This window comes from Mauremys mutica, chromosome 1 (assembly GCF_020497125.1).
Source record: "Mauremys mutica isolate MM-2020 ecotype Southern chromosome 1, ASM2049712v1, whole genome shotgun sequence".
NCBI classification, from domain to species: domain Eukaryota; kingdom Metazoa; phylum Chordata; order Testudines; family Geoemydidae; genus Mauremys; species Mauremys mutica.
The window spans coordinates 95,673,027-95,698,899 of NC_059072.1; the positions used below are offsets into that span (position 1 = coordinate 95,673,027).

At 48.5% G+C, this 25,873-nt stretch overlaps 3 protein-coding genes across 6 annotated transcripts; 2 read left to right on the forward strand and 1 right to left on the reverse strand.

Annotated features, from left to right (window-relative positions):
- Positions 1–118: 118 nt before the first annotated feature.
- MPST (mercaptopyruvate sulfurtransferase) lies at positions 119–4,482 on the reverse strand. Of its 3 annotated transcripts, none has more exons than XM_045002073.1 (3): positions 4,457–4,482; positions 2,039–2,676; positions 119–880 (listed from the first exon to the last, which is right to left on the reverse strand). In XM_045002073.1, the coding sequence occupies exons 1-3, from the start codon at positions 4,465–4,467 to the stop codon at positions 582–584; spliced, it is 948 nt and encodes a 315-aa protein (XP_044858008.1). In that variant the 5' UTR covers positions 4,468–4,482; the 3' UTR covers positions 119–581. The 3 variants fall into 3 exon arrangements, with proteins under 3 accessions (XP_044858008.1, XP_044858010.1, XP_044858009.1); XM_045002075.1 differs by lacking the exon at positions 4,457–4,482 and adding an exon at positions 4,059–4,195; XM_045002074.1 differs by lacking the exon at positions 4,457–4,482 and adding an exon at positions 3,839–3,978.
- A 7,002-nt stretch (positions 4,483–11,484) lies between these two features.
- On the forward strand, positions 11,485–17,974 carry TST (thiosulfate sulfurtransferase). The gene is made up of 2 exons (XM_044986329.1): positions 11,485–12,161; positions 17,467–17,974. The coding sequence occupies exons 1-2, from the start codon at positions 11,567–11,569 to the stop codon at positions 17,763–17,765; spliced, it is 894 nt and encodes a 297-aa protein (XP_044842264.1). The 5' UTR covers positions 11,485–11,566; the 3' UTR covers positions 17,766–17,974.
- Positions 17,975–18,349: 375 nt separating this feature from the next.
- On the forward strand, positions 18,350–25,873 carry TEX33 (testis expressed 33). 2 transcript variants are annotated; one of them, XM_044986319.1, is made up of 6 exons: positions 18,350–18,694; positions 20,919–20,994; positions 21,917–22,566; positions 23,184–23,334; positions 25,094–25,204; positions 25,705–25,873. In XM_044986319.1, exons 1-6 carry the CDS (start codon positions 18,686–18,688, stop codon positions 25,791–25,793), a joined length of 1,086 nt encoding a protein of 361 aa, XP_044842254.1. In that variant the 5' UTR covers positions 18,350–18,685; the 3' UTR covers positions 25,794–25,873. The 2 variants fall into 2 exon arrangements, with proteins under 2 accessions (XP_044842254.1, XP_044842246.1); XM_044986311.1 differs by lacking the exon at positions 18,350–18,694 and adding an exon at positions 18,867–19,089.

The window sequence follows — 25,873 nt, forward strand, 5'->3', positions numbered from 1 at the left end:
GCATGTAGCTGTGCTAACTAAACACTCCCTGTGGAGGGATACAGAGCAAGATGCCTCTGTGAGTGGGGAAGGAGAAACCCCAGCTATACTGTCCCAGGCTCAGTTCAGGAGAAAAACCTTTAAACTCATTAAATGTTTTTATTATGTAACCTTTGAATTAGATACTTTAAAAAAAAAGAAAGGAAGAAAGAAACATGATTTCAAGTTCCCCAGGAACAATGGTGGATGCAAAACTGGCTGAGAACAAATCAGAGTCCAAATATGAGGAGAAACCTAAACTGCTCCTCCACTCATCTTCCTTGTTAAGTGTCCAGTCAGGAGAGCTCATCCCAGCTGATGAGTCCAGCCTGACTCAGTTATTCTACCATTCCATGACAAGTGCTTTCCCCCAACCCAGTAAGATGCTGTAAAAAGGCATCTTCCATGCCCAGAAAAATGAGGGGTGGGGAAGGGGCTAGAACCATGTATGTTTAGATTTGTCACCCAAGACCACTATGATTTGAAAACAGGAAAGGCTAAGACCAACTCCCAAAGCCTGTTCCAAGGCAATTTGTCTGCACTGCAGGGGCAGAAGCGTTGCTTCAGAGGGTCTTGCCTCTACCCTCAGAGATGACCTCTCCAGGCCGCGCCCGCATGTACCACTCCACCCAGGCACCATCGTAGACAGCCACATCTGGCTTGCCACAGAGGTATGCCCCCAGGGCCACATGGCAGGCAGTGACTCCTGAGCCACATGTGGCTACCACTGGCTTTGAGAGGTCCACTTTCTTCTCCTGGAATAAGCTGCAGATTGCCTCAGGGGTCTTCTCAAAGCCAACTTCTGTGAGGAAATCCAAGAAGGGGATGTTCAGGGAGCCAGGGATATGACCAGGCTCAATTCCTGGAGGAAGAGGAAGGAGACCAACACAGATAGGAGTTAATCTTTATATCACAGAGGGTTCCACCGCACAACCCCTCCTTGACTACCCTCCACACATACTCGTGCCACGGCAACCCTCCCTCTACAGCCACTGCACAAGGTTATGTGAGGGTTAATATCTGTACCTTTGACCACAAAGCATCATATCAAAGCTAAATATTATTAAAGGGATGGGGTGTGGGAGCTTCCTTCTCTTCCACCTCCCCAGGTCCCTGAGAGATTGAGTGCACTGCTGCCTCTGAACCACGGGACTCCGCATTCATACTAAAATACACGGCTTTCTTCACTTCTTGTACGGACAGAAAGTCATTTTCTGGAGTGCAGCTCTAACAGCTAGGGGTGGGGATGGGAGCACCCTCTTTCAGCCACATGTATTAGTCACAATGTATGCAACACCCCTTCTGTATGCCTGATTTGAAACTCAGCTGTGGCAACAGGTGAATCAGCTGAGAGAAGAGATGGTTGTAGGGTGAAGGCAAGGAATGGGACTCAGCAAATCTTATTTCTATTCCTTCCTCTGCCACAGACTTCCTGTTTGACCTTAGATGTGTATCATAACCTCGGTGTGCCTCAGATTCCCTGCAGGAGAACAGCTATAATAATCCTTCCCTTCTCCCACCATTTATCTGCCTCTTTTGTAAACTCTTTGTGGCAACAGGCTGTCTCCTACTGTGTGTTTATACAGCACATATCAGAATCGGGCCCTCTATGCACTACCATAATACAAATCATAAATACAGTAAATCTGGCTGTCAGATGGAGAACTTCACTGCCAGGATTAAAGTCCTCATAGCTTACTGCTGAAACACATGCTGAACTACTAAACATCTTGTGTTTAGTGTCATAAGGCCTTGCCCCATGGTGAATGTGTTTTAAGGAAGCATTTCCAGCAGCATATGGAGAACAGAACAGTGGGAGTGGCAAATAGACATAGGTAACCAGAGACAGCAACCATAAAGAGGGATCAATATCAGCCAAGCATCCTCCTCTTGAAACTCAACTTTTGAAAAAGTGAGTTTCCAGCCTCAATCTTCAGCTGGGAACGAGAGTCATGTTTCTGGGTTTGTGCCTTAAATGGACACCATGTTTGTTACAGTGATGGCTAAGCAGAGGTGTTACCTTCCCTGGGCTCTGCCTCCGTCCCTCTGAACCGCCCTGAAGGGCGAGCATCAACCAGCTGAAAGTGATGTGACTCTATGTTCTCCTCTATGTCCTCATGGGTCTTCACTAGTGACTTGTCCAGGGAGGCATGGAACTCCACAGGAACTGCTCGGTTCTTGCCAGAAGTCAGTGGGTACCCCTCCCGCTGCCAGTTCTTCAGCCCACCATCCAGAAGGGAGACGGCATGGTGCCCAAAGGCCCGGAACATCCACCAGACACGGGGAGCAGAGAAGAGACCCTGATCACTGGCATCATACACAACCACATGGGAGTCGTTCCCCACACCCAGCTTGCCCACATACTCCGCAAAGTCATCCGCACTGGGCAGCATGTGGTCATATGGTGACGTGCGGTCGCTGCATAGGTCGATGTCAAAGAAAGCAGCACCAGGGATATGGCGCTCCTCAAACTCCTGCCGGGGGTCACGCTTCATCTTCGGGAGGTACCAGGATGCATCCAGGATCTTCACAGCCTGCCCAGCCTGAGGGGACTTGATGGTTTCTGAGAGCCACTTAGCCGACACCAGTGCCCGATAAAGGAACTGTTGAGACATTGCTCCTGAGTCCTGGACAGATTCAGACAGTCTCTGGGGTTTTCTGAAGGGGGGAAGAGTCAGGAATTAGTGACAGAAGATATTAGAGTGAGCTACTGGGGAAAAAAGGGGGCTAGAGTTCTTTGGGGAGGAATTGTCTTTTGTTCTGTGTGTACAGCACCTTGCACAATGGGCTCCTGAGCACTACAGTAATACAAACAATAAGAATAGTAGAAGAAAAGAACTTGGGCCACAGGTTACAGAATACAATCCCACCTCTGCTTCACTTTGTGCACACCTGGGTAAAGTCAGCTCTGTTGTAACACCACTGAGGCGACATCAGAAATCGGTTTGGCGGTCCAGAGATCATGAAATGAGCCCAGTTAAAGACAGAGAGAGAAATCTAGGGAGAGGAACACCCACAGAGCCTGCCTGACACCAGGCTGAGTCAGCTGCACATGGCAGGAGCTTGAATTCAAAATCAGGAAGAGAGAACCCTGTGTGTGAGGCACCCTAGCACCTATGCCCCTTGAATTAGAGAGCTGTATATATCAGAGCCAGCACTCTGAACCTCACAGAAGGGAGCTCGGCACGGGTGGGTCCCGAGTTCTGAATTAAGGACTGCCACCACCCCATTTAAAAAGCTGTTTATTTCCCTGGGTCCAAGTTTTGCTGCTACACACTCTGCCAGCACGGTGACTTTCCTACAACTCCCTGCCCCACAGGAGCATGAGAGGAAAGCACAGCTTTGGGAAGAGTCCTTGCCTCCGCACCAGGCTGAGACCTCCAGGCAGAGAGAGGGTGGTCCCCTAGGACCTGGCTGAGCCAGCAGCATCCCCCCCGCCGCTGCGGTACTGGTCCCTGGGTTCCCACTGCCAGAGGTGGGACTCAGAAGCAGAGAGGAGTGGCTGGTGCCCACTCAAGGCCACTCCCCTGCCTGACCAGCCCCTACAAGGCACTAACTGCCCTAGATCCCCCCCCCCCCATCAGATTTTAAGGGACGGTCTCCGCCCAGGGCTCCAGCGGAAAGCATGCCAGCGTGCCAACAAGGCCTCCTTCCAACCCAGAGCCTGGGGATCGGGGCCACCACTCCATGCCCACGAGCGGAGCAAGGGCGTCCGGGCGCCGCCGAGCCCAGGAACCCGCAGAAGTTCCTGCCAGGGGGCGTGTTCCTGCCCTCTCCCCATCGAGGGAGGGGCTCCCGTCCAGCAGGCTACGGCCCATACCTCCGTGCCCCTCCCGCGTCGCTGCTGCTCGGCCGTGTGACTGACACGGGCCCCGGGGCACCTCCCCCAATGCGCGGCGCTCCCACCCCCTCCGCTCCGGGGAGGAGACAAGCGGCACCTCCCAGCCGGCTGCCCAATGGGGGTGGGGGGAAGGGCAGCCCGTGCAAACCAACCCTTCGGAGGCCGGGGCAGCGCGGGGGGCAGGTGGGAGGCTACGCACCGGCCCTCCTGGCGCAGAGCCAACCCGCAGCAGCGCCCCTCGGCTCCCAGGCACCAGCGGGTGGGGTTGCCGGAGGGGGTGGCCCCGCTCAGCACTCTCCTGGGAAGCGGAGGCTGTTTCCACCCCCCTGCAACAGTGGTCCGGGCCGCCTGCAAGGCGAGAAGGAAATGAACCAAACAGGCATTTGGCAGCCAGGGTGCGGCGCCGGGAGCGGCCGCTGCTGAGTCACGGCAATAAATGGGCCTCGAGTGAAATGCAAAGGGAGCGAGGCGCTGCAAGGCTGGCCTCGCCCGGGACAGCCACCCGCCCGCCCGCGCTGCACGTGTGCCCTGGTGCTCAGTGACCCAGGGCTCCCCTCCGGAGCGAGCTGGGCTGCAAACGCTGCTCTCCGCACACACCCGCCCCGCATTCCAGCCTCGCTTCCCTCCCCGTGTGCGTGCCAGGAATCCCGCTCTGGAGCGCTCCCCGCTGCTAGGGTAGCCCTGCCTGGGGGCGTTTCCCGCAGGGGATTTAGTACTCGTGGGTTTCTCTGAGGCGGGTGGGCCTGGGAGCTCCTTCTCCATCACCAGGATTCTTCCTAGAAGAGGAGGACTTTGTGTCCAGAGGTTTCCTTCATTACGAGGGAGTCTGCTGGGTTTGCTGTGTAGTGACATGCCAGCTGGTCTTTAGCTCCTTTCCCTTACACCCTCTAACTCAGGGATCAGCAGCCTTTCAGAAGCGGTGTGCTAAGTCGTCATTTATTCACTCTAATTTAAGGTTTTGTGTGCCAGTAATACATGTTAATGTTTTTAGAATGTTTATAAGTCTATAATATATAATTAAACTAGTGTTGTATGTAAAGTAAATACTTTTTAAAAATGTTTAAGAAGCTTCATTTAAAATTAAAATGCAAAGCCCCCAGACCGGTGGCCAGGATCTGGGCAGTGTGAGTGCCACTGAAAATCAGCTCATGTGCCACCTTTGGCACACGTGCCACAGGTTGCCTACCCCTGCCCTAAATGATCCCAGAGTCCTAGCTTTCTGCAGAGCCCCTACAGTTTTGTCTGTGGGGAGATAGGTTGAGAGCCACTGCCATAAAAGATACTTTCTGGACTCCTGTAATCCTGTCAGGAGTCTGATTGACTTGCATACCCCCGAGTTACACCTCACTTCACTGTTTGCCAGAAGCTGGGAATGGGCGACAGGATGGATCACTTGATGATTGCCTGTTGTGTTCATTCCCTCTGAAGCACCTGGCATTGTCCACTGTTGGGAGACAGGATACTGGGCTAGACGGACCTTTGGTCTGACCCAGTATGGCCGTTCTTGTGTTCTTAAAAACTGCTTGTTTACAAAATCAGACATAAAAACACAAGTGTCACTGTTACTGAAAAATTGCTCACTTTCTCATTTTTACTACATAATTATAAATCAATTGGAATATAAATATTGGTATAGAGATCTTGCTTGCATATATATACCTGCCTCTGGAAATTTCCACTACATGCATCCGACGAAGTGGGTATTCACCCACGAAAGCTCATGCTCCAATACATCTGTTAGTCTATAAGGTGCCACAGGAGTCTTTGCTTCTTTTACAGTTCCAGACTAACACGGCTACCCCTCTGATACTTGACTGTTTTATGAGACCAGCTTCTGTCTGAGAGAGAGACAAGCTTTCCAGCAGCACAGAGTTCTTCTGGTACCAGTAGCTTGAAAGCTTGTCTCTCACACTAATAGAAGTTGGGTCTCATAGCAGATAGTACCTCACCCACTGTGTCATTCTACTATCCTGGGACCCTTATGGATACAACACTTCACAGTTTCTTCTTTGAGATTTTCCCTTTGCCCTAACACCGATTTAGCCAGTCATCTGACTGCGCTGTCAATGACTCTGGAGTCTGGTTTCACCTTGTTACCTCCCTCCGACACTTGTCAGGGTTTCAGATTTATGCCCCACAGGAGGCTGAAGATGGTTCCTTATTCCTAGTTCCTTACTGGTGGTACCAGCTCCTTATTCAAAGGCCAAAATTATTTAAAATATATCAGGGTAAGAGTAAATGTTTAGAAATGATACCAAATTAATGTGATGGAATGTGATAAAGATACATTAGTTAATTATTAATTACATAAGCAAATAAGCTGGTATTTGACTGACTGAACATGACCAACTAAGTCTCCAGTCACCTGAAGTGACATGTGCCTGTGACCGACATGTGCCTGTGTTCTGAGGAGTCCGGTGGCACCTTAAAAACTAACAGATTTATTTGGGCATAAGCTTTTGTGGGTAAAAAACCACTTCTTCAGATGCATGTTCTGAAGGAGCTGGGACAGGCTGCTGCCTGACCCATAGTGTAGTTCCTGCGCCTTATGCTGCTACATGTCATAGTCCAGCCCACTACTACCTTGTAAACAGGGTTTGAATAAAGATCTGGGATTTGACTGACTGCACATGACAAAATAAGTCTCAGGTCACCCCAAGTGACATGTCTCTATGACCGTCAGACTGTTCTGAAGGAGCTGGGGCATGCCGCTCGCCGACCTGAAGTGTTCTTCAGCAGTTTGCTGCCACATGTCATGCTCCCACCCCATTTCCATTTTGTACATGGAGTTTGAATAAGGAGCTGGGGCTTGACAGGCTGTACATGACAAAATACATCTTTGGGGTACCCGGAGTGATACGTCCCGGCAACCGTCAGGCTGAAGAAGCTGGGGCGTGTCATTCATCGACCTGAAGCTTTGTTCTTGTGCAGTAAGATGTCACATCTCCACCTTACTTATATTTTCTATATGGAGTTTGAATAAGGAGCTGGGTTTTGACAGGGTGTACCTAACAAAATAAGTCTCAGGACACCCCACGTAACACAGCTCCTCAACTGCTAAACTGGTCTGATGGATTTGAGACATGCAACTCCTTGACTTGAAACTTTTTGTATGAGAAAAATTGTGGCCCATATCACCAGCCCTCTTCCCCACCCCCCAAACACCTATAAGAAGGGAATGGGAACAGGAATGGCAAACAGCCATTTCAGAAGGTGACTATGTGGATCCTATGCTTGCAGCTACAGGGACTTGGTGAGTGCTGTGTTTGTTCCATCTGTTTGTTCTCAATCAGGGTTGTGTGGCTGGGCTATGTGCCCCTCGGCTATGTAGCCCTGAACTGCCTGGGTGAGACAGATCTGTTTGGGTCTCAGTGAGGGCCTGCTGGCTGGATTTTGAACAGAACTAGTGTTTGATGGCTCTGAGTGGTTATTCCCTCCCTGTTTGCAAGGGAGGTAGCTGAACAGTGAGATTTAATATATATCAGTTGCCAGGTGAACAGGAGTGACAAACCAGATAAATCTGTGTGGGAGTTTACAGAGGGATTGTGAAACCAGTTTTAGGTATGTCTTTGCATAAGGTAGCAAATAGGGATGATAAGGGAACAACTGCTGTGACTTGCATTGGATGTGCTATGTTTTCCTCTCTGCTGGAAGGCACAATAGATTTATCCAAGACAGTGAAGACTTCTTGGACAACCAGATTCAGAAATTATTGTCAAAGACACCACAAGGTGATAAGAGACTTGGAGAAAGTAGAAACCAAAGAGGCAGTCTGTGACTAAGAGGGGAAAGAGAGTCAGGAGGCATTCAACCCAATGAGAAATATCAAAATGTTTTCAGGTAGAAAATCCACTACAGAAGAACCTTTTCTCTGATGAATGGAACAGAAAGCTACAGAGGACATACCTGATGGGTGTCCTTACAATATGAAATAAGTAGCTACCAAGAGAGGTTCTTCAGCCATCCTAAGAATGCAAATAATCATCATAATCAGCGACTCCATATTAAAAAGAGCAGACAGAAAATTAAGCAAGGAGCAGAAGGACAATAGGACGGTGTGCTGGCTCCCTGGAATGATGATATGAGAGGTAACTGCAGAGTTAGACAGGTTTATGAAGTCTGGCAACTGACGATGATACACATTGGAACCCATCACAAGCATCACATGGAACTACCCAGATTATAGAAGACCTTAGACATCTTGGAAGCAAGTGGAAGAAAAGAAAAGTGTAAGTGATCTTGGAGATCGTACTGGTCCCTTGAGTGAGAGAAGGCAGAAAATACTGGAGGTGAATTGTTGGCTGCGCGGTTGGTGTGAGGCTGAAGGTGTTGATTTTGTTGAACCTTTCAGTGGGAGAGAGACAGGATGGGCTGCATCTCACAGGTAGGGAGCTAACCTTCTCGAATGCAGATGAACTGGAGCAGCTAGGAGGCCGTTAAACTACCAGTGCAAGGGGAGGGTGCTAAGGAGGCAAATGCAGTACAAAAGTTCAGACTTGACATTGTGAAAAAATTGGACTGATGTGGCAAAGAACGCAAAGAGAAGACATTTTTCAATTGCTTATATATCAGTGCTAGGAGTCTGGGTAATGAGTAACAGGAAGTAGAAATTCTCAATGATGAGAAAAAAAATTATATGATTGGCATTACTGAAGCCTGGTGGGACAATTCACATGACTGGTTATAACCTGTTTAGGAAGTATAGAGTTGGTAAAAGAGGTGTATGCCTTACAATGAGAGACTTAGAGAACTCAGTCTATTTAGTGTATCAAAAAGAAGATTGAGATGTGACTTGATTATGGTGTATAAATACCTTCACATTAGAGGCCTGCACAGGCCTAAGTTTTAAGCCTGGCTGGATTTGGACTCTGAGTCCAAGAGGGTCAAGTCATTTTCCAACCCAACCCCAACCCCTTGAACCTGAGACAGTGCCACCTCCTGTGACCTGTCCATGTGGTCGACACGAGCACTGTGACTGCTTGGCACGCTCACTCCGCAGCACATACAGTGCAGCAAGGAGGTGGAGACTGGCAGGAGCGAGGCAGGCAGGGACAGAAAATGGGGAGCGGGTTGTTTTCCAATCTGACCTGATCCGAACCTGACACTTCTCATTGGATCCCATCGGGTTTGGGTCAGGTGCAGGGCTTTACTTCACATGGACAAAATATTTGGTACTAAAGGGCTCTTTAATAGAACAAGAACCAGTGGCTGGAAGCTGAAGCCAGACAAATTCAAATTAGAAATTAGTCACAAATTTTTACCAGTCATGATGATCAACAATTGGAACAAACTACCAAGGGCATTGGTGAGTTCTTCAAATTAAGGGTGGAAGCCATTCTCAAAAATGTATTTTAGTCAAACACAAGTTGTTACTGAGCTCAATACAGGGTAACAGGTGATACAGGAAGGCAGACTAGATGATCTAATGATCCCTTCTGGCCTGAAGATCTCTGAATTTACGAAGCCTTTTTACAAGCCCTTCTGCACACGTACCTTTTTCAAAGTTTCCCACTCCATGTGGAAGTTTGGTGTAGTAGCTGATTGTGTCAGGATTACAGACTATAAAAAAACTCCTTATGGAGAGGCAGGCAGTACCAAATTATGCAGCAATTCTAAGCAGAAATTCACAAAGAAACTTCCCTTCTGTGCAAAACAGGGTCTTATTATATAAATCTTTAGGTGCTTAAATATAGCTGCCACCAGTGATCAGCACTAACAGCAGCAACAATTGCATTAACATTCTTTTATAATAATAAATAGAAACTTCTTTACTTATGTCATAGTCAAAGTGAACAAGTTCAATGAATTTTGTCAGTTGAGTACATGCCATTTCATTAATGTTGAATCATGCATCTTGTTCATTACACCTGCATTTAGTCTGGTCATAGAAAGATTGAAAATTTTGACCCTTGGCTATTTCCATCAGAGATTTCTATGCATGATAGCAAATAAGTTGAAAGAAAACAAGATGCATTTTGGAGGTCAAATCAAAGCAGTGATCCGGGTCTTTTCAAATACCATTCACAGACCATTCAAACAAAAATGAAATGCCCCTACCTCAGAAAAACCCATTACCTGTCCTCGCTGTAGCTCTTTTCCATGTAACTTGAATGTAGCATTAATATTTAAAATATTGATTAGGTCAGTAGGCGCCATCAACATTATTTGCATAAACAGTAAAGTTTATTAAAGCAAAGGTGTTGATATTATAGGCCCAAAGTTGTTAGGACACCATAAAACACTGGGAGCCATTCTGTATGTTTCCACAAACTTGGTCAAACTGAGGGCTGGCATTTCTAAGATGGAATTTTGGAATTAAAAAGGAAATGAGGTAGAGATATTCTAGCCACAGATGCAGACTCCAGTCCCTCAAATTCCATTAAAGTGTACCCAGCCACATTGCTGCTGGATAAGCCTGACAGGAACTCTAAAGACACTGGCTGATTCCACTAATTGTAGCATATAGGTGTAGGGCAGGATTCCTTTAAGTAGTTTGTGAGCACTGTAGTGGTACTTGCTGTTTTTCTATGTTTTAGAAGCCACCAGAAACCACTCAGAGCAGTAGGATAGTATCAACCTAGATCTTTGTATGATTGCAGGTAATAAACATGATTATTTGGGAGCCAACTAACCAAGTAGGGTCTCCATATTATTTTTGTTGTGGAATGAGCAAAAGACACAAATACTAATAATAAGAAATGCTTTTTTTATATCTGTAATCCAATTAAATGATTTTTTTATAAATTTAGCTATTTTTCTGCTTCTTAATTCCTCTAATATCACACCAAATTTCCTACCATTTTCTTCATTTGTAACTATCATATAATTTATGTGAAAACATCACAGCTGGATTTGCAACACATTGATTGAATATTGCTTTTTGTTGATTTTTACCTGCATATTGTGTGTTTACTAACAAAGATAACACAAAATAATACATTGGGGTAATATATTTGTCAGACCAAAAATAAAAGGTCACCTCTGGGAGTGGCATTTCCTCATCTCTTCATAATGAAGTAACAATTGCAGGGACTTGTCACTTGGGGTGACCTGAAATACACTTTATCATATACTCAATCAAAACCCTAGTTCCTTATTCACACTCCATTTAGGGCACAGGAGGCAATCACCTCCCGACTTTAGGGAAGTTTGCATCTAGATCTGAACTTCACAGCTGCCCATATCTTTGGCGAGTGGCATATCTCAGGCCCTAGCTCTTTCATAGCAGTTTGATGGTCACAGGGACATGTCACTTTGTGGTGATCTGAAATGTGCTATATACAGCCAGTACCAATTACTAATTTAAATGTTTATCACATTCCATCACGTTAATTTGATAACATTTCTAAAACGTTAGCCGTACGTTGATATGTTTTAAAAATAATTTTGGCCTTTAAATAAGGAGATGGTACCACAAATGAGAAATTAAGAATAAGGAACAAATCCACCAGTCGCTTGCAAAAGTGTTCTGGGACTAGCAGCTAGCAGGGGAGGAGGAGGGGCACGGGGGAAGAGGAGGGAGAAGAGGGGGTGGAGTTTTTAGAGCTGTCTCAATCCAGACAGTTGATTGGCTGAGAACCAGATACCAGAAGCTGGGATTCCGGTACACTTGGCTCCTCCCCATATCACCCCTGTGGTGGTACAGTTCCTGCACGGACATACAGTGCTAAACTCTCAGTTCACGACACAAACACAGTCTTGGACACAATGGTGCAGCAAGTACTGTACAGAGCTCTGGTCTCCACCAAGTGGCTCTCAGAATCTGTCCTGGCCAGACGGATTGGGCCCAGCCTGCGTGTGCTAGATGCATCCTGGTACCCTCCTGGGGAGAGGGACGCCCAGCAGGAGTTCCGAGACAGGCATGTACCTGGCGCCTCATTTTTCGATATCGAGGAGTGTAAAGATAAGTCGTCGCCCTATGAGCTCATGCTGCCCAGCGAGGCACACTTCGCTGACTATGTTGGGCACCTGGGGATCAGCAATGACACGCATGTGGTGGTGTATGATGGGGATGACTTAGGGAGCTTCTATGCACCCCGAGCCTGGTGGATGTTCCGGGTCTTCGGGCACAGAACGGTCTCTGTGCTGAACGGCGGGTTCAAGAACTGGGTGAAGGAGGGTCACCCTGTGACATCAGAGATCAGCCGGCCAGAGCCAGCAGTGTTTAAGGCCACCTTGGACAGGTCCCTGCTGAAGACCTATACAGACATGGTAGAGAACATGGAATCCAAGCGGTTCCAGGTGGTGGATTCCAGGTCTGAGGGGAGGTACCGGGGGACAGAACCAGAACCAGGGAACGAAGGTAGGAGCAGTACATGGCCTCTCTTAACTTTCAACTACAGCTGGATGTTTGCTGAGGCACTACCCCTCCTCCCTGCTAACAAACACACCTTGCAGTAATGCATGCTCGCAACTCACACCTCTCCTCACTGACACATGAACTGACAGCACCCACATTTCAGCAAACAGATCTGAATCTACTCCGAGTTCAGGGCTGTTCAGATCTAGGGTTTTCTTTGGACCTGTTATAAAGACGAGCAGCTGTGAAGTTCAGATCCAGTCACAAACTTCCCTGAAGTCTGGAGGTGTTTGTCCCCTGTGCCCTATTGCCCCCTTGCAGAGTTAATCATACTGCTGATGTGGGAGAATAGGGCGTCCTTATCTAATGTTAACAGATGCACACATGACTGGTTTTCATGCTTGCACTTTGCCTTCCTTATACACACCAGCAAATGCCCAAACTGCTATAAGCACAGCTCATTTTTTCCTTGTAACATGAGAGCTCTGTTTTCCCTTGAGGCATAAATCCAATTCCCCAGTCGACAGAGAACTTGCTTGACTGGCTGTTTGCCCTTTGGATCCTTACCATATAAACCCAACCATTTTAAAGAGAGAGAGCGAGAGAGTGTCCCAAACCCTATCCCAGAGGCTCATGCTCTCCTCCCCTCCCTTTCCCTGACAAGCGGCATGGTTTGTACAACTGTAGCTTTATCAGCCTGAACAAAGGGCTAGAGCTGCCGCAGTGGGAGGGGGGAGTGGCTGTGTGTCTGGGGAGAGGTTATATAGAAACATGCCTGGAATGGTATTTTGCTCAATTTGAAGTTGAAGGAAAAACTCTTATTGCCAAATCTGAGTTCACATAGCACGAAAACAACCCCCAAAATCATAGGAATAACTTAAAAATCACGAGAGCTCTTTAAATCCCAGGATTTTTTGCTCCGCCTTCTGATTTCTGAACACCTAGCAGAAAGCCTGTCAAATTGTGCATGTGCACCAAGATTGTTGTTGTTCTTATTTCTAGAGAGCCAGATGTGTGTGCAGGGTGTTTTACAGTTAGAAAGTGAGGGAGGAGCCTACCCAGAGTTTAATTTGTGCCAAGGTTTGCATCTCTGGGCTTGGCAGTTCATAGCCCCGGCACCTCTGGGTTTGCCGTTTCTCTTATGAAAGTAAAAAAATTGCTTGAGCTCCGGCACCTAATTGCTTCAGCCCCAGCACCTCTTTCATTACAAATTAAGCACTGGGCCTGCCCCAAAAAGATTACAATCTAGTCCTGATCCTCCAGTTGGCTCCATGCAGGTAGACCCCTGAGCCCATCCAGAGTTCCATTGACTTTGATGGGGCTGTACATGGGCACAGGGCCCCACATCTATGGATCCAATTGCAGGACTGGGATTTAAATTAGACAACACAAGGTGGGATGAGGGGAAGAGGAGGTATGGCATGACAAGGGTTACAGCAGTGAAAAATCATGAGATGTGCTTGTGGTTAGTTCCCTTTTTTAGTGTATTAAGATCTGGGATTGCATCTGAGTTCACTAAGTGGAGGTTGAAATTCAATCTGAAATGCACAGAAAATGCTCCTCGCTGGTGACAGATGGATTCCACATTCCTTCTCCCTGACTCCTGGAGCGGAAGTAGGGAGTTGTCAGCCTGCAAATGCTGTAAGAACTCCAACATTTCAGTGACTATTCATTCCTAGTTTTGAATTAGTTCCCTAGGACTGGGTTGGTCCCCCTTTTGTGTTTGCTTTCTGCAAGTATTCCAGCAGAGGAGCCTTCCAGGCACATATACACACCCACAGCACGGCACGATCAATAAGTCGCTAAAAGCTGTTTTCAAATCAGTTAACACCCAGAGTGCAAACTGCACATTGTAAAATACAGAACTTATGTTCAGCTGTACAATCTGAAATCCAGGCTGTTGTTGGCTGATTACACAGGCCATTACCATAGGGTGTAGCTACCCCATAGTGCCAAAGTGTGGCACTGCCAGCATGCCCTGCCTCAGTTTCCTTCCAGAGGGTGGATTTCCTCAGTTCTCCCCACACCAATCTGTGCAGGAGATGTGGCATAGCCCTCTGTCCAAAAGAGGGAAAGACCAGCTAAAAGGCCCAACAAATAAAAAAGCTCTTCTGCCTTTCAGGAGCTTTTCTTCAGCCCAGCCTCTGGACTCTGTTCCCAACCCCTTTTTGGGCTACCCGTGCCAGTGTTTATGGCTCTGGCATAGGGCCCACCACCCCCAGGCTGGTTCCCCTGAAATACTATTCTCAGCCCCTTCTGTGCTCTGTTCCTTGCAGCCTTCCCTACTCTGATATAGGGACTGGGTTCCCTGAACTCCATAGACCCTGGCTTGAGGCCTTGCATAGGAGCCTGCCTACTCCCTGTGTTTCCACCAGGAGAGTGAGCTCTCTCAGTCCTTTTATAAGGCCCATGTGTTCATTAAACTATCACCTGACCTTTTAGCCCCACCCCCTCAGGTTAGGAAGCAGCTAATTAATTATGGCACAGTTGTTGCTCATTTTCCCTTAGGGACTAGTCACCCTGTGACAGTCATCCGATCAGGAACTGAAACAAGGGCACGTGGTTTAGAGAAGAAGTGGCCTGGTTCTTAGGAGACTGAGGTTCCATTACTGGCTACGCTATTGACTTCCTTAAGTCCCTTCACCTCTCTGTACCTCAATGCCTCATCTGTAAAATGGGGATAATTCTCTCCTTTCTCCCACCTTTTGCTTGTTAGACTGTAAGCTCCTTGGGGCAGGGACTGCCCTTTCTAGGTGTTTTGAAACAGCATCTAGCACGAGGAGGCTCTGATCTTGGGTGGGGGCTCCCAGTGCTACCATAAATCAAACAAACAATAATAATAATTAATAACTAATTTACAAGCAATGTCACATTGAAAATATTTGGCACAAACCATCTGCTCAGCAAGAATTATTTGCTTAAGAACTCATAAATAAATACACTTGAGACTCTCTCTGTTTCTTGGCAGATAACAGAAAAAGAGGGTCAACTTTCCAAATTGTTTGTTAGGAACTATTACCCAGATCCCCATGGACAGCACGTGAACCCCCCCATTCGGGGAGGCTAACCCCTGTGCTGTCCCTTCTGCTTGAGACACCCACCCCGCCCCTTCCGCCCCCACCTTGACCCCCAGAGCCAAAGGATCCCAGCTGAGCTGCCCCGAACCCAGCCTGCCTGCCCCAGCCACTCCAAGTCCACAGCCACCGGCCGGCCCAAGCCCCCACCGGCTTCGGGGGAGAGGCAGAATGAGGGTAGGAAGAGAAGCAGCGTGGGCAGGGTCACAGGGGAAGAGCAGGATGTGGGAGCTACCCCGTCATCCTTCCGCTTTCCTTTTCTCCTGCTTCTCTTCAGCCCCATCCCCTGTATTCTCTGACTCCTCTGCTTCCCTGCCGCTCCCATTCTCCAGAATTTCATTGCTCCTTGCCCTCCACATACTGCTTTCTGCTCACCCTGAAAGACCCAGGGAGGAGAGAGAGATGGGACTCAGAGGACATTTCTATGCTATTTAGCAGCTTGAGGATTGAGCATCTGTTTTCAGACAATATTTTATTAACTCACTTTGTATTGTTTTTGCTAGGTGTGAACGCACACTGAGACTGCTCTGATGGACACGCTTTTAATAATTAAAAACATAAATCAAAATAAATCAAATCTCTAGATGTAGGCCACCTGTGGGCTTGGGTCAGGAGACACCCAAGGACTGAAACAGCAGTTCAAATCAATATATATTTCTTAATTTAAAAAAAGCCAGGCGTGAAAATTGTTCTCAGCTCAGCATTTGCCAGCCAATGCTGAGCCTGTTTTCAAGGGAAGCATGTGGATACTGCTGGGAGCTGGAGCCAGTTTCTAAGGAGCTCAGAGGAGACAAATCAAGAAGCAAATGAGACGAATAATGTCCATCTGGAATAGGGGGTGATCACACAATCACAGAACAGCCTTCCAAAGGGATCTAGCACTGTCACAGATTCTGCCTCCCAACCCTCTAGCTTTACCTGTGGGACAAAATGACATGTCACAGTCTTTGCAACATCACATTGTGATGCTGCATCCATGAGTGATGAAACTGCAACATCATCACATATAGACACACCATTGTGATGCTGAGTTATGATGCAAGGTCATTGTGAGGCCTGAAATTAATAGGTGACTCTGTCTTTGTGGGTTGGGGGACAAATCTATGACCCTCAGGACCATCCCACTGATTTTGGGACTGGTAGTGACCTGTCTTTAAGACGTAGATTATTATCTGATTGTCCCACGACTTGTCTCTTCCAGGCTCTTTAGAAATTCAGACCTGTCTCACTCATGGGAGACTAATTTCAAGCCAGTGTTTAAAGTCTCCTACTCTCGTAGGGCATGATCCAAAGCCCATGACTTCAATGGGCTTTGGATCAGGCCCACAATGGAGTTTGCTACGTGTTTCAGTGAGACATCTAAAATCTCATTCATCATTTTTGAAGCCTCTCTCACACTAAGGGCCTTACCCTTGGGTCAGATTCTCAGCTGGCACAAATTAGCAGAACTTCCTTGAAGTAACTTACACCAGCAGAAAGTCTGACCTTCATTTACACCAAGACAGAGTGGATTTAAAATGCGACAAAAATCTAAATTCTCCACTCATACTAATGGTGAAGTTTTACCTGCACTTGGCCCTGCTGTAAATGACTAGCCAGTGGTGACCCTAAATGCTCCAGGCCTGACAACTCTCTTCTCTAGAAGACCATCTGTGAGTGACACACCCAAATTTTGGGCTCAGAACAGTTTTCATGATATTTCTGGCTTCTGACTATTCACATCACCCCCACCCAACATTGCTGGCAGCAGAAATAATTTCATAAACTCTGGGAGTCAAATTCACCACTGACATAATGCAACTCTAGAGAATTTAGCCCATATAGGCAATGGTAGAGGCCACTGGATCTTCCAATCTGATCCTTTCTTACATATTTTGTTCGGTTTCTCTTTACACCAGGCCATGAATATCTGCTCTAGCCTGCTCTTGTATCTCAGCAGTGATGGTACCTCTGGCCATGAAGAATCTTAGGCCCAAATCCTCAAAGGAATTTAGGTGCCTAACTCTCCTTGAAATCAATGCACTTAAATACCTTTGAGGATCTGGGCCGCAGTGTCTTAGACAAGGCTTTTACTTCTGTAACTTCTAGCTTGTCACTCCGTACCCCGAATGTCATCTCAGACAGTGAAGTAGTCCTTTGAAGGGATATATAGGCTATGAGTGTGCCACGTTATGTGGATGTCTTTTGAACGCTCTCCTCACACGTCCTTTTCTCTCTCCCTGGGGGTGTTTTAGGGCTTGAACCAGGTCACATCCCCGGCTCACTGAACATGCCCTTCTTTAAATTCCTCACTGAAGCCGGCTTCGAGAAGAGCCCAGAGGAGATTCGGAGCATGTTTCAGGAGAAGAAGGTGGACCTCTCGCAGCCACTCATTGCCACGTGCCGTAAGGGGGTCACAGCGTGCCACATTGCCCTGGCGGCGTACCTCTGTGGCAAGCCAGATGTGGCCATCTATGATGGATCCTGGTCAGAGTGGTTCCGCCGGGCCCCGCCAGAGCACAAGCTCTCTGAGTGGAAGCGCAACAAGGCATAAAGGGAGAGAGGTTGCAATGCAGTCCTTTAGCATTCATTGTGAGTGGGGTTTGTCAACTGTCTTCATTCAAGGGAGCTGGAAATGAAGGGAAGGAACATAATAAATTCTCTCTCTGTTATAATTAATCCAGTTTTGTAAGAACAATTAGTAGGTTTTAAGTCTATCTTTCTTTTTTAATCGCACCACTGAATAAAATCTCTGCTTTCCAATTACGTGTCTGTATGTGCCTCTAATCCTCCCCAGTGACTGTGGGACCTCATCATACTGTGATGTTACAATGTGTGGCTGAAGGAAGAACAGCCACGTTCCACAGGGGAAAGTTATGCTCTCCCATGAGAGGTTCTGAGAAATCCCAGCTGGGTTAGGAACTACTGAAGCCAAGTTACCAACACCCCCAAAGAAATGGGGAGCACAGTCTTGTGGTGAAAGCACAGGGCTGGACATCAAACATGGTAGGTTCTAGTCCTGGCTTTGCCATAGACTCACTGTGTGACCTTGGGCAAATCACTTAACCTCTCTTTCATACTCTGTAAAAGGGGGGTAATGACACCTCCCTCCTGGGGAGTGTATGAGGCACAGTTAACACCCTCTGGAGATGCTTGGGTGGAAAATGCAGTAGAAGTGCTAAGTCCTATTAATTATTATTTTATTATGTGAGCCACTAAAGATCCACACACACATGCTGAAAACTGTTGGGCCTGTGCTCTTTCTGAGACATGAGCTTTTCCCACCAAAGATAAAACCTAACTGTGCCTTGTTTATTTTGGTTCCCATAGTAACTACAGCTCATAGATGGGGAGGGTTGTTCCCTAGCAACCATCCCTGATGCTTACTCTTAGTTCCACCTCTTTGCCTGCACTTCTGGACTTCAGCAGGACCTGCCTGGTTAGAAGAATCACTTTGTCATCTCAACTGAGACCATGGAACAGGTGAGAGAGACATTTATAAGAAAGGCTTCACCTCTGAGCCTCATTCTGGAAACTCAGCCCCCTCCCCCTCCTTCAGAGACACTGAAACTCAGACAGACACACAAACAAAGAAAGGATGAGCCAATCAAAGACAACATTTCATATGCACTGCCACATTGCTTTTCAGGCCTGAGGCAGCACACTGATCACACTGTCTTTTTGATGCCAGTCCAGGCCACATGTGGCAGTCGTCTGGGGCTATTCTTGGCCACCTCTGGCAGCTGATCCTGAGCTCCATTTGGCAGGAGATCCCAGGCCACTTCTGGGAGGTGTATATTTCATCTATAATAATAATAATGCTTTTCCCAGCCAGAGGCCTTGTGAGAATGGCACAGCAATACCTTCAGCAGCCTGAGGTTAGTCTTTAGCTCCATTGGGACAAGTCTCTTATTTCTCCTTGGTCAGTGGGAGTCAGAATGGCAGGAGAGTATGAACACGGTGAAAATACCCAAGGAACTATGCTAATAATTTATATGGCATCTTCAGAAAAAGGCAGAGAAAAAAGTTTGGTCATTTTATTGCTCTGTGGTCAGGAGTTGTTTTTTTATAATGTTCATGTGGGTAAGGAATGGTGTCCCTAGCCTCTGTTTGTCAGAGGGTGGAGATGGATGGCAGGAGAGAGATCCTGTTAGGTTCACTCCCTCTGGGGCACCTGGCATTGGCCACTGTTGGCAGATAGGATACTGGGCTGGATGGACCTTTGGTCTGACCCAGTACGGCCGTTCTTATGTTCATGTACAGAGCCTAGCACAGTGGGCTCAATGTAGGAGACTCTGGATGAAATTCTGTGACTTGTGCTATCTCGGAGATCAGGCTAGATGATCGAATGGTCCCTTGTGGCCTTAAGAGCTATCGATGTTTGAATGGGGCCTCGAGTTCAGTCGGAGCCTCTAGGCACTGCTGTAAGAAAAATATTAAATAGGACTAATATGTAATTAGTTCAAATCCCAGAAAAGAGGATCTGCATGTGAACTTTAAAGTCACTCAGCTTGCCGGAAGAAGCTGGAGCAATCAGAGTTACTAAGGAATGTGCTTTGCGGTACAAGGAAAGCAGTGGAGGCAATACCCCAAGCCTTCTGAGTCAAAAGGTGACCCACAAATGGGAGACTTGTGGGTCTGGGGTACAAGCCGCCCTCTTCCCATGGATATAACAATAATGGTGGTAATTTGGTTCAGCTCTAGGTGGGAGGCAGGAGTTAACATAGGTGCTAAGTGGGGGAGATCCATCTAGTTAACACCGAGTCCTGCAATCTGATAAAAATACAATTAAAATGCTCTTAAAAGGGATTGAAAATAATACAGATAAAGAACGTAATTCTGTCCCATGGAGCAATCACGTGCCCTCACTCGGGGCCTGATCTAATGGCAAGAAAGTCAATTGGAGCCATGGACAGTTGGAACAGGGCCTTGGGAGCCCGGCATTCAGGTTTCGCCAGCCAACATGCAAGATGAATGGGGGGGCAGAGAAGAGCGAAGCCAAAGGTTAGAGGTGTGGGTGGGATTTGCATAGGACAGCTCCCTCCCCACAGAATGCAGTCAGTCTGGGGAGTCTGCTGCCATTGGAGGGCACAGAGTAAAATAGAGTAGCTGCTTTTTTTTTAAACAAAAGGGCTGGCTAATTTGTTGACAAATAGCATCTGCAGTTATCGTGGCTTGGGTGAGGGTAATCAAAGCAAAGCATAAAACGATCACTGCACAAGTCAGTGCTATGCACATCCCCTCCTCACCTTTGTCTGTTTAGACCTTAAACCCTTTGGGGCAGGGACAGCCTCTTACTGTGTTTGTACAGCACCTGGCACAACGGGGTCCTGATCCTGGCTGAGCCCTCTAGGAGCCACTGTAATATATATAAATAATAATGTTTTTAATGCCCTCTGCCTATGGCAAATGGCATTCTACAGAAATTGATTATACACCATTACAGGCTGTAGCCTTTTGGACCAGTCCTGTAGAACACTGTATCGTTTTTTTTTTATAAGAGAGGATTATGGACTTGATGACCAATCGCCTGCTCTGGCGTGGTAATTCCTAGATTGATCCGGTGCAGCAAATTCTATGTTAACCTGGTGTGGCACCCTCTCTATTTGATTGGGCTGTGTCTTACTTCTGACAAACAACCAGCTTAACCCAAATTCTTGGCTCCTGCTCTATGCCTACCTAACACAGCCTTTGTTGCTCTTTCAAGGAGGTGCCTATGACCTCGGCCTCCCTTACACCTCTTGCAGCGAACCATGAGCCTGTGCTAGCCGACAACCAATCAGGTAAGAGACAGGGCTGGTCTACACTAGGGGGCGGGAATCGATCTAAGATACGCAACTTCAGCTACATGAATAGCGTAGCTGAAGTCGAAGTATCTCAGATCGATTTACCTTGGGTCCTCATGGCGCGGGAGCGGCATCCGCGACTCCCCCGTCGACTCCGCTACCGCCGTTCGCGCTGGTGGAGTTCCAGAGTCGACGGGGAGCGCGTTCAGGGATCGATATATCACGTCTAGATGAGACACGATATATCGATCCCCGAGAAATTGATCGCTACCCGCCGATAAGGCGGGTAGTCCGGACGTACCCACAGTGGAACAGCTGCTTTGTTCACTAGCCCCCCACTTTGCACTCAGATGTCTGACGTTCATTCCATGAGGGTTTTCCTCCACCCTTTATACCCCACCGGGGTTCCTGTGCTTGTTTGCATGAATGTGTCCTGATTGGATATGCATGTGTATGAGAGGATGGTACACCTGGGTTTGTGCACTGATTAGCTACACACACCTGTGGGAATGAGTTCTCATGGGCATGCCTGTGCTGCTTAGGAATGTGTGTGTGTGTGTGTGTGTATGTATGCAAGAAGGCATTCGTGTGGGTACGTGCCGATTAAAGGCAAGAGATGTGCATGTGTGACAGGACGTATGCCTGCTGAGGTGTGAGAAGGTTCAAACCTGGGTTCGAGGGCACAGGCTGACTAGCTACACCTTTGTGTGTACGTGTGCTTCTGGACACGTGACCACATATATGTGCCACAGACACACCCGAGCTCCTTGCACAGCCTCCACCCAGCTCAGGGGGAGTAGATTATGTACACTGTACATTTTGCTGTAACCGTGATGCTGTGCAGTGCAAGATCATTTATTGCCACACTCCTCTATCAAAATGATGGCAAATTCGTTGAGCTTTCCCTTCTATCTTTCAGTGGAACCTGGAGATGTCAACAAGGAGCACGTCCTGGCTGGGGCACGGGCCAGCGGCAAGAGAACCTCTTTGAAAAGTTCCAGTAGAACCGCCTGGAAGATCTCCAAGAACCCTACAGATAGCGGAACACCCATGAGTTCTCCTCAAGTCAAATCCCAGGCATCCCCCTCTGCACAGCATCTACACACCAGAAGCTATAGTAAACAGAGCCTCCGGTCCAAAACTCCTTCTGCGTGGCGTCATCTCACCAGAGAAGGAGAAGAAGCCCGGGATGTCTCAGGTGCCAAAGAACCAGCAGTGGGGCAACATCAAAGAGGAAGGACAGGAAGTCTCCTATATCTTGCAAAGTCTACCCAGAAGGAGGCAGACAGTGTCCAAGCCTACTCAGATGGCAAAGAACCAGCAGCAGGGCAACATCGACCGCTGAGGCCCAGGGTGCCTGGATCTCCCCAAAAGACCACCAAGACCAGCCACAAGGAAGCGAGGGAATTCCGGAATGGCTTAAGTGCAAAGGAATCCTTAGCATCAATAGGGCAAGACGTGAAAGCAGAGGGGAAGCTCTTTCAGGAGAAGAAAAACAGCATAATACCAATTAACATCAAACACAAGTTCGGGAGCAGCATCGTGGATGAGCTCGTCACCGAGGAGCAGGTTGTGGAAGAAGTGGTGACACTGACACCCGAAGAGCGGGGAGGATACTTTGGGGGGGAGTGATTGGAAATACAGCACCTGGAGGAGGGTGTTTTAGGGGAGGCATTTGGGCTTTGCAGCTGGGGGGCAGGTCCAGTGACAAATTCCATACCCAGAGGCACCAGATCTTCAGCAATTTCTTGTGTTCTCTCTCTGTCTCCCCATCCTGACTTATCTCTTCATTCTCTTTCCCTCTCCCTCCTTGCACTCATGATGAAGAAGCACAGGGTGAAGGCCATTAGAGACACCAATAGCATTAGAGGGTATGAGGCGGGGGTGGGGGTGTCACAGCACCCACACATGGGCCAAATTCAGACCTGTTGTAAGAAAAGGACACTCCATTGATTTCAGCTAAACTGCACCCATTTATACTAGGTCTGAATTAGCTTATGTATTCAGGGTGTACCCAGAGATTAGGGGTACATGCTGGTGAGAGAGGTACACTCCAGAACCGCGCTTGCCCCTGGGGATTAGGATACATCTAGGGCCTGCATTTAGGGCTGGAGGTGCCTCCAGGGAGTCAAGTGCACTTGGGGTTTGTGGGTCAAGACTGACTCCATGACGTTTGTGCTTGCCAGGCGCGCCGTGCTCTGTGTGAGGCTGGATTGATCGAGGGGCAGAAACGACTCAGCAACCGGTCCTCTAAGACACCAGAGAATCCCATGGCCACCACACCCTTTGCTGATTATTATGAACTGGGTTACAACCTGAGGTCAAACATCTTCCAAGGTGAGGGGCCCTCTATTTCTACCCTGAGATCTCCCTATACTATTTGCATTGCCCCTGGGCTCCTGCATTGGTCTTTGTGTCTCTTTAACTATAACTCTCCCTCCCCCTTCTCCTCCTCTCGCCCCTCTTGTTCAGAACACTCCAGGAGCAGGATACCGAGGGAAAGGAGGGATGGCTATGGGTCCCCTTTTTACCCATTCCCCCTTTTCCTTATCTTCCTCTCTTCCTTCTTTCCAACCAGCAACAGTGAGGCGTGAGGGTCCACACATCTCCCCGCCATTCGAGAGCTGCCTGGGTGATAGCTTTTGCAATCAAATGTCCCATGTTAATAGCTCCAGTTCAAATCACATGCTTATTCCCCTTTGAGTCTTCTCAGACATGCTGTTCTGAAGCCTCTCCCCCAAGTCTCTGTGCCTCCAGAGTCCTCAGTGATCCCTCTGTCTCATGGGTGGGCAAACTACAGCCCAGGGGCCGCATCCGGCCCTCGAGCTCCCACTGGGGAGCAGGGTTGGGGGCATGCCTCACTCTGCGCAACTCCTGGAAGCAGCAGCATGTCCCCTGCCCCCCAGCTCCTATGAGTAGGGGCAGCCAGGGGGCTCCGCACACTGCCCCCTCCCCAAGTGATGGGGCAGCACGCACTGCCGGGATGCGCCTCCGCATAGGAGCCAGAGGGGGGACATGCTTCTGGTTCTGGGAGCTGCTTGAGGTGAGCACCACCCGGAGCCTGAACCCCTGACCTCCTCCCATGCCCCAACATGCTGCCCCAGCCCTGATCCCCCTCCTGCCCTCCAAACCCTTCAGTCCCAGCCCAGAGCACCTTCCTGCACCCCAACCCCTCATCCCCATCCCCACCCCAGAGCCCGCACCCCCAGCCGGAGCCCTCATCCCCTCCCACACCCCAACCCCCAATTTTGTGAGCATTCATGGCCCACCATACAATTTCCATACCCAGATGTGGGCCTCAGGCCAAAAAGTTTGCCCACCCCTGCTCTATCTGATCAAATCTTACTGGAGAGTGATGTACTGCTCTCAACAGCATGGTATCAGAGTGCCTTTTGTGCATGCACCCAATGCCTCACGAGCCGGATTATGATTATTATGCAGTGTGCCCAGTGGTAGCATGTAGGAACCTCAGTCAAGATTTGGGACCTTTGTGTAGCCAGGTAAAATGAAGACTGGCCCTCCTTCAGGAAGCTCAGACTTGGCATCAACCAGTGGATGACAGCCAAAACAAGGTCTGGGTGGCTTGGGAGGTGGAGGTAATAATGAAACCAAGAAGAGCTGAGCAAGGCTAGAAGGGACTGACAGAAGTCACAACTCACCATTGCCTAGCCAGGGCCGGATGGGAGTGATCTGGAAGGCCCATAGGTTTGAAGGAGGGATTTAAGAGGGTCAGATGGTGGCTTTGTGAGTTACACCCAGGTAGTGGGAGCAGTAGGGGAGACTGCAGATAAGTGCTTGAGGGAAAAGTAGACCTTGGGACATGACTAAAAATGATGCTCCACCATGGGCCTGCTCTACCTATGGGCAGGAAGTACTAGCAGACAGAGTGCAAGAATGCACTGGACAGAGTCAAAGTGGTCACCGAGCCATACCACAGACCCCATCAGAACACATAGCTGAGTCAAATCTGAATGAAGGTGCTAATGTCAGCTGTGTATCCCTTTTCTCTCTCCCTTTTGGCCGTGGGTGTACATCACTTCTGCCAGCAGCAGAGAGGCTCATGGTAACAAATTCCTGCATGGTCGGTTTCTTGCAGGTGGCCCAATAGAGAGTAAGAGCCTGATGAAGGATTCCTATACCCCAGATGTGATTCAGAGGGCAGTCAGAGACCCCAAGCACTGGCATGGAAGGAAAACCGATGACCTAGGTAAGGCTTCTGTCATGAGCAAGCCACAGATGCACTTCAGAGCTGGGCCTGGACTCAGGGGCAGTTCCAGGCACCAGCACGCCAAGCACGTGCCTGGGGCAGCAAGCCATGGGGGGCGCTCTGCCGGTCGCTGTGAGGGCGGCAGGCAGGTTGCCTTCGGCAGCATGCCTGCGGAGGGTCCGCTGGTCCCGCGGCTTCGGCGGTCCTCCTGCAGGCGTGCCACCGAATCCGCAGGACCAGAGACCTCCCGCAGGCAAGCTGCCGAAGGCAGCCTGCCTGCCGTGCTTGGGGCGGCAAAATACCTAAAGCCGCCACTGCATGGACTAAGAAAGGGAGCTGATGGGTTAGAGATGGACATTATCACAGGAGAAGAGCCATTGAGCTAGGGCAGAGCACTGTCACAGGCAGGTGGAAATCACTGAGGCTGGTTCCTACCCACAGGGAGAGCGGTATCATTAGGAGTGAAGCAGTGATTGAACTGTGGTTTGTCTTCTTTATAGGGCGATGGCACCAGAAAAATGCCCTAAACCTTAACCTGCAAAAAGCTTTGGAGCAGAAATATGGGGAGAAGACCAAAGGCAAATCCTAGAAGGCAAAAGACAGAAGCGAAGCGCATTCCGAAAGGGACCCTGCTCTCCCTAGCGCTAGAATAAACCTCCGTGCAGCCTC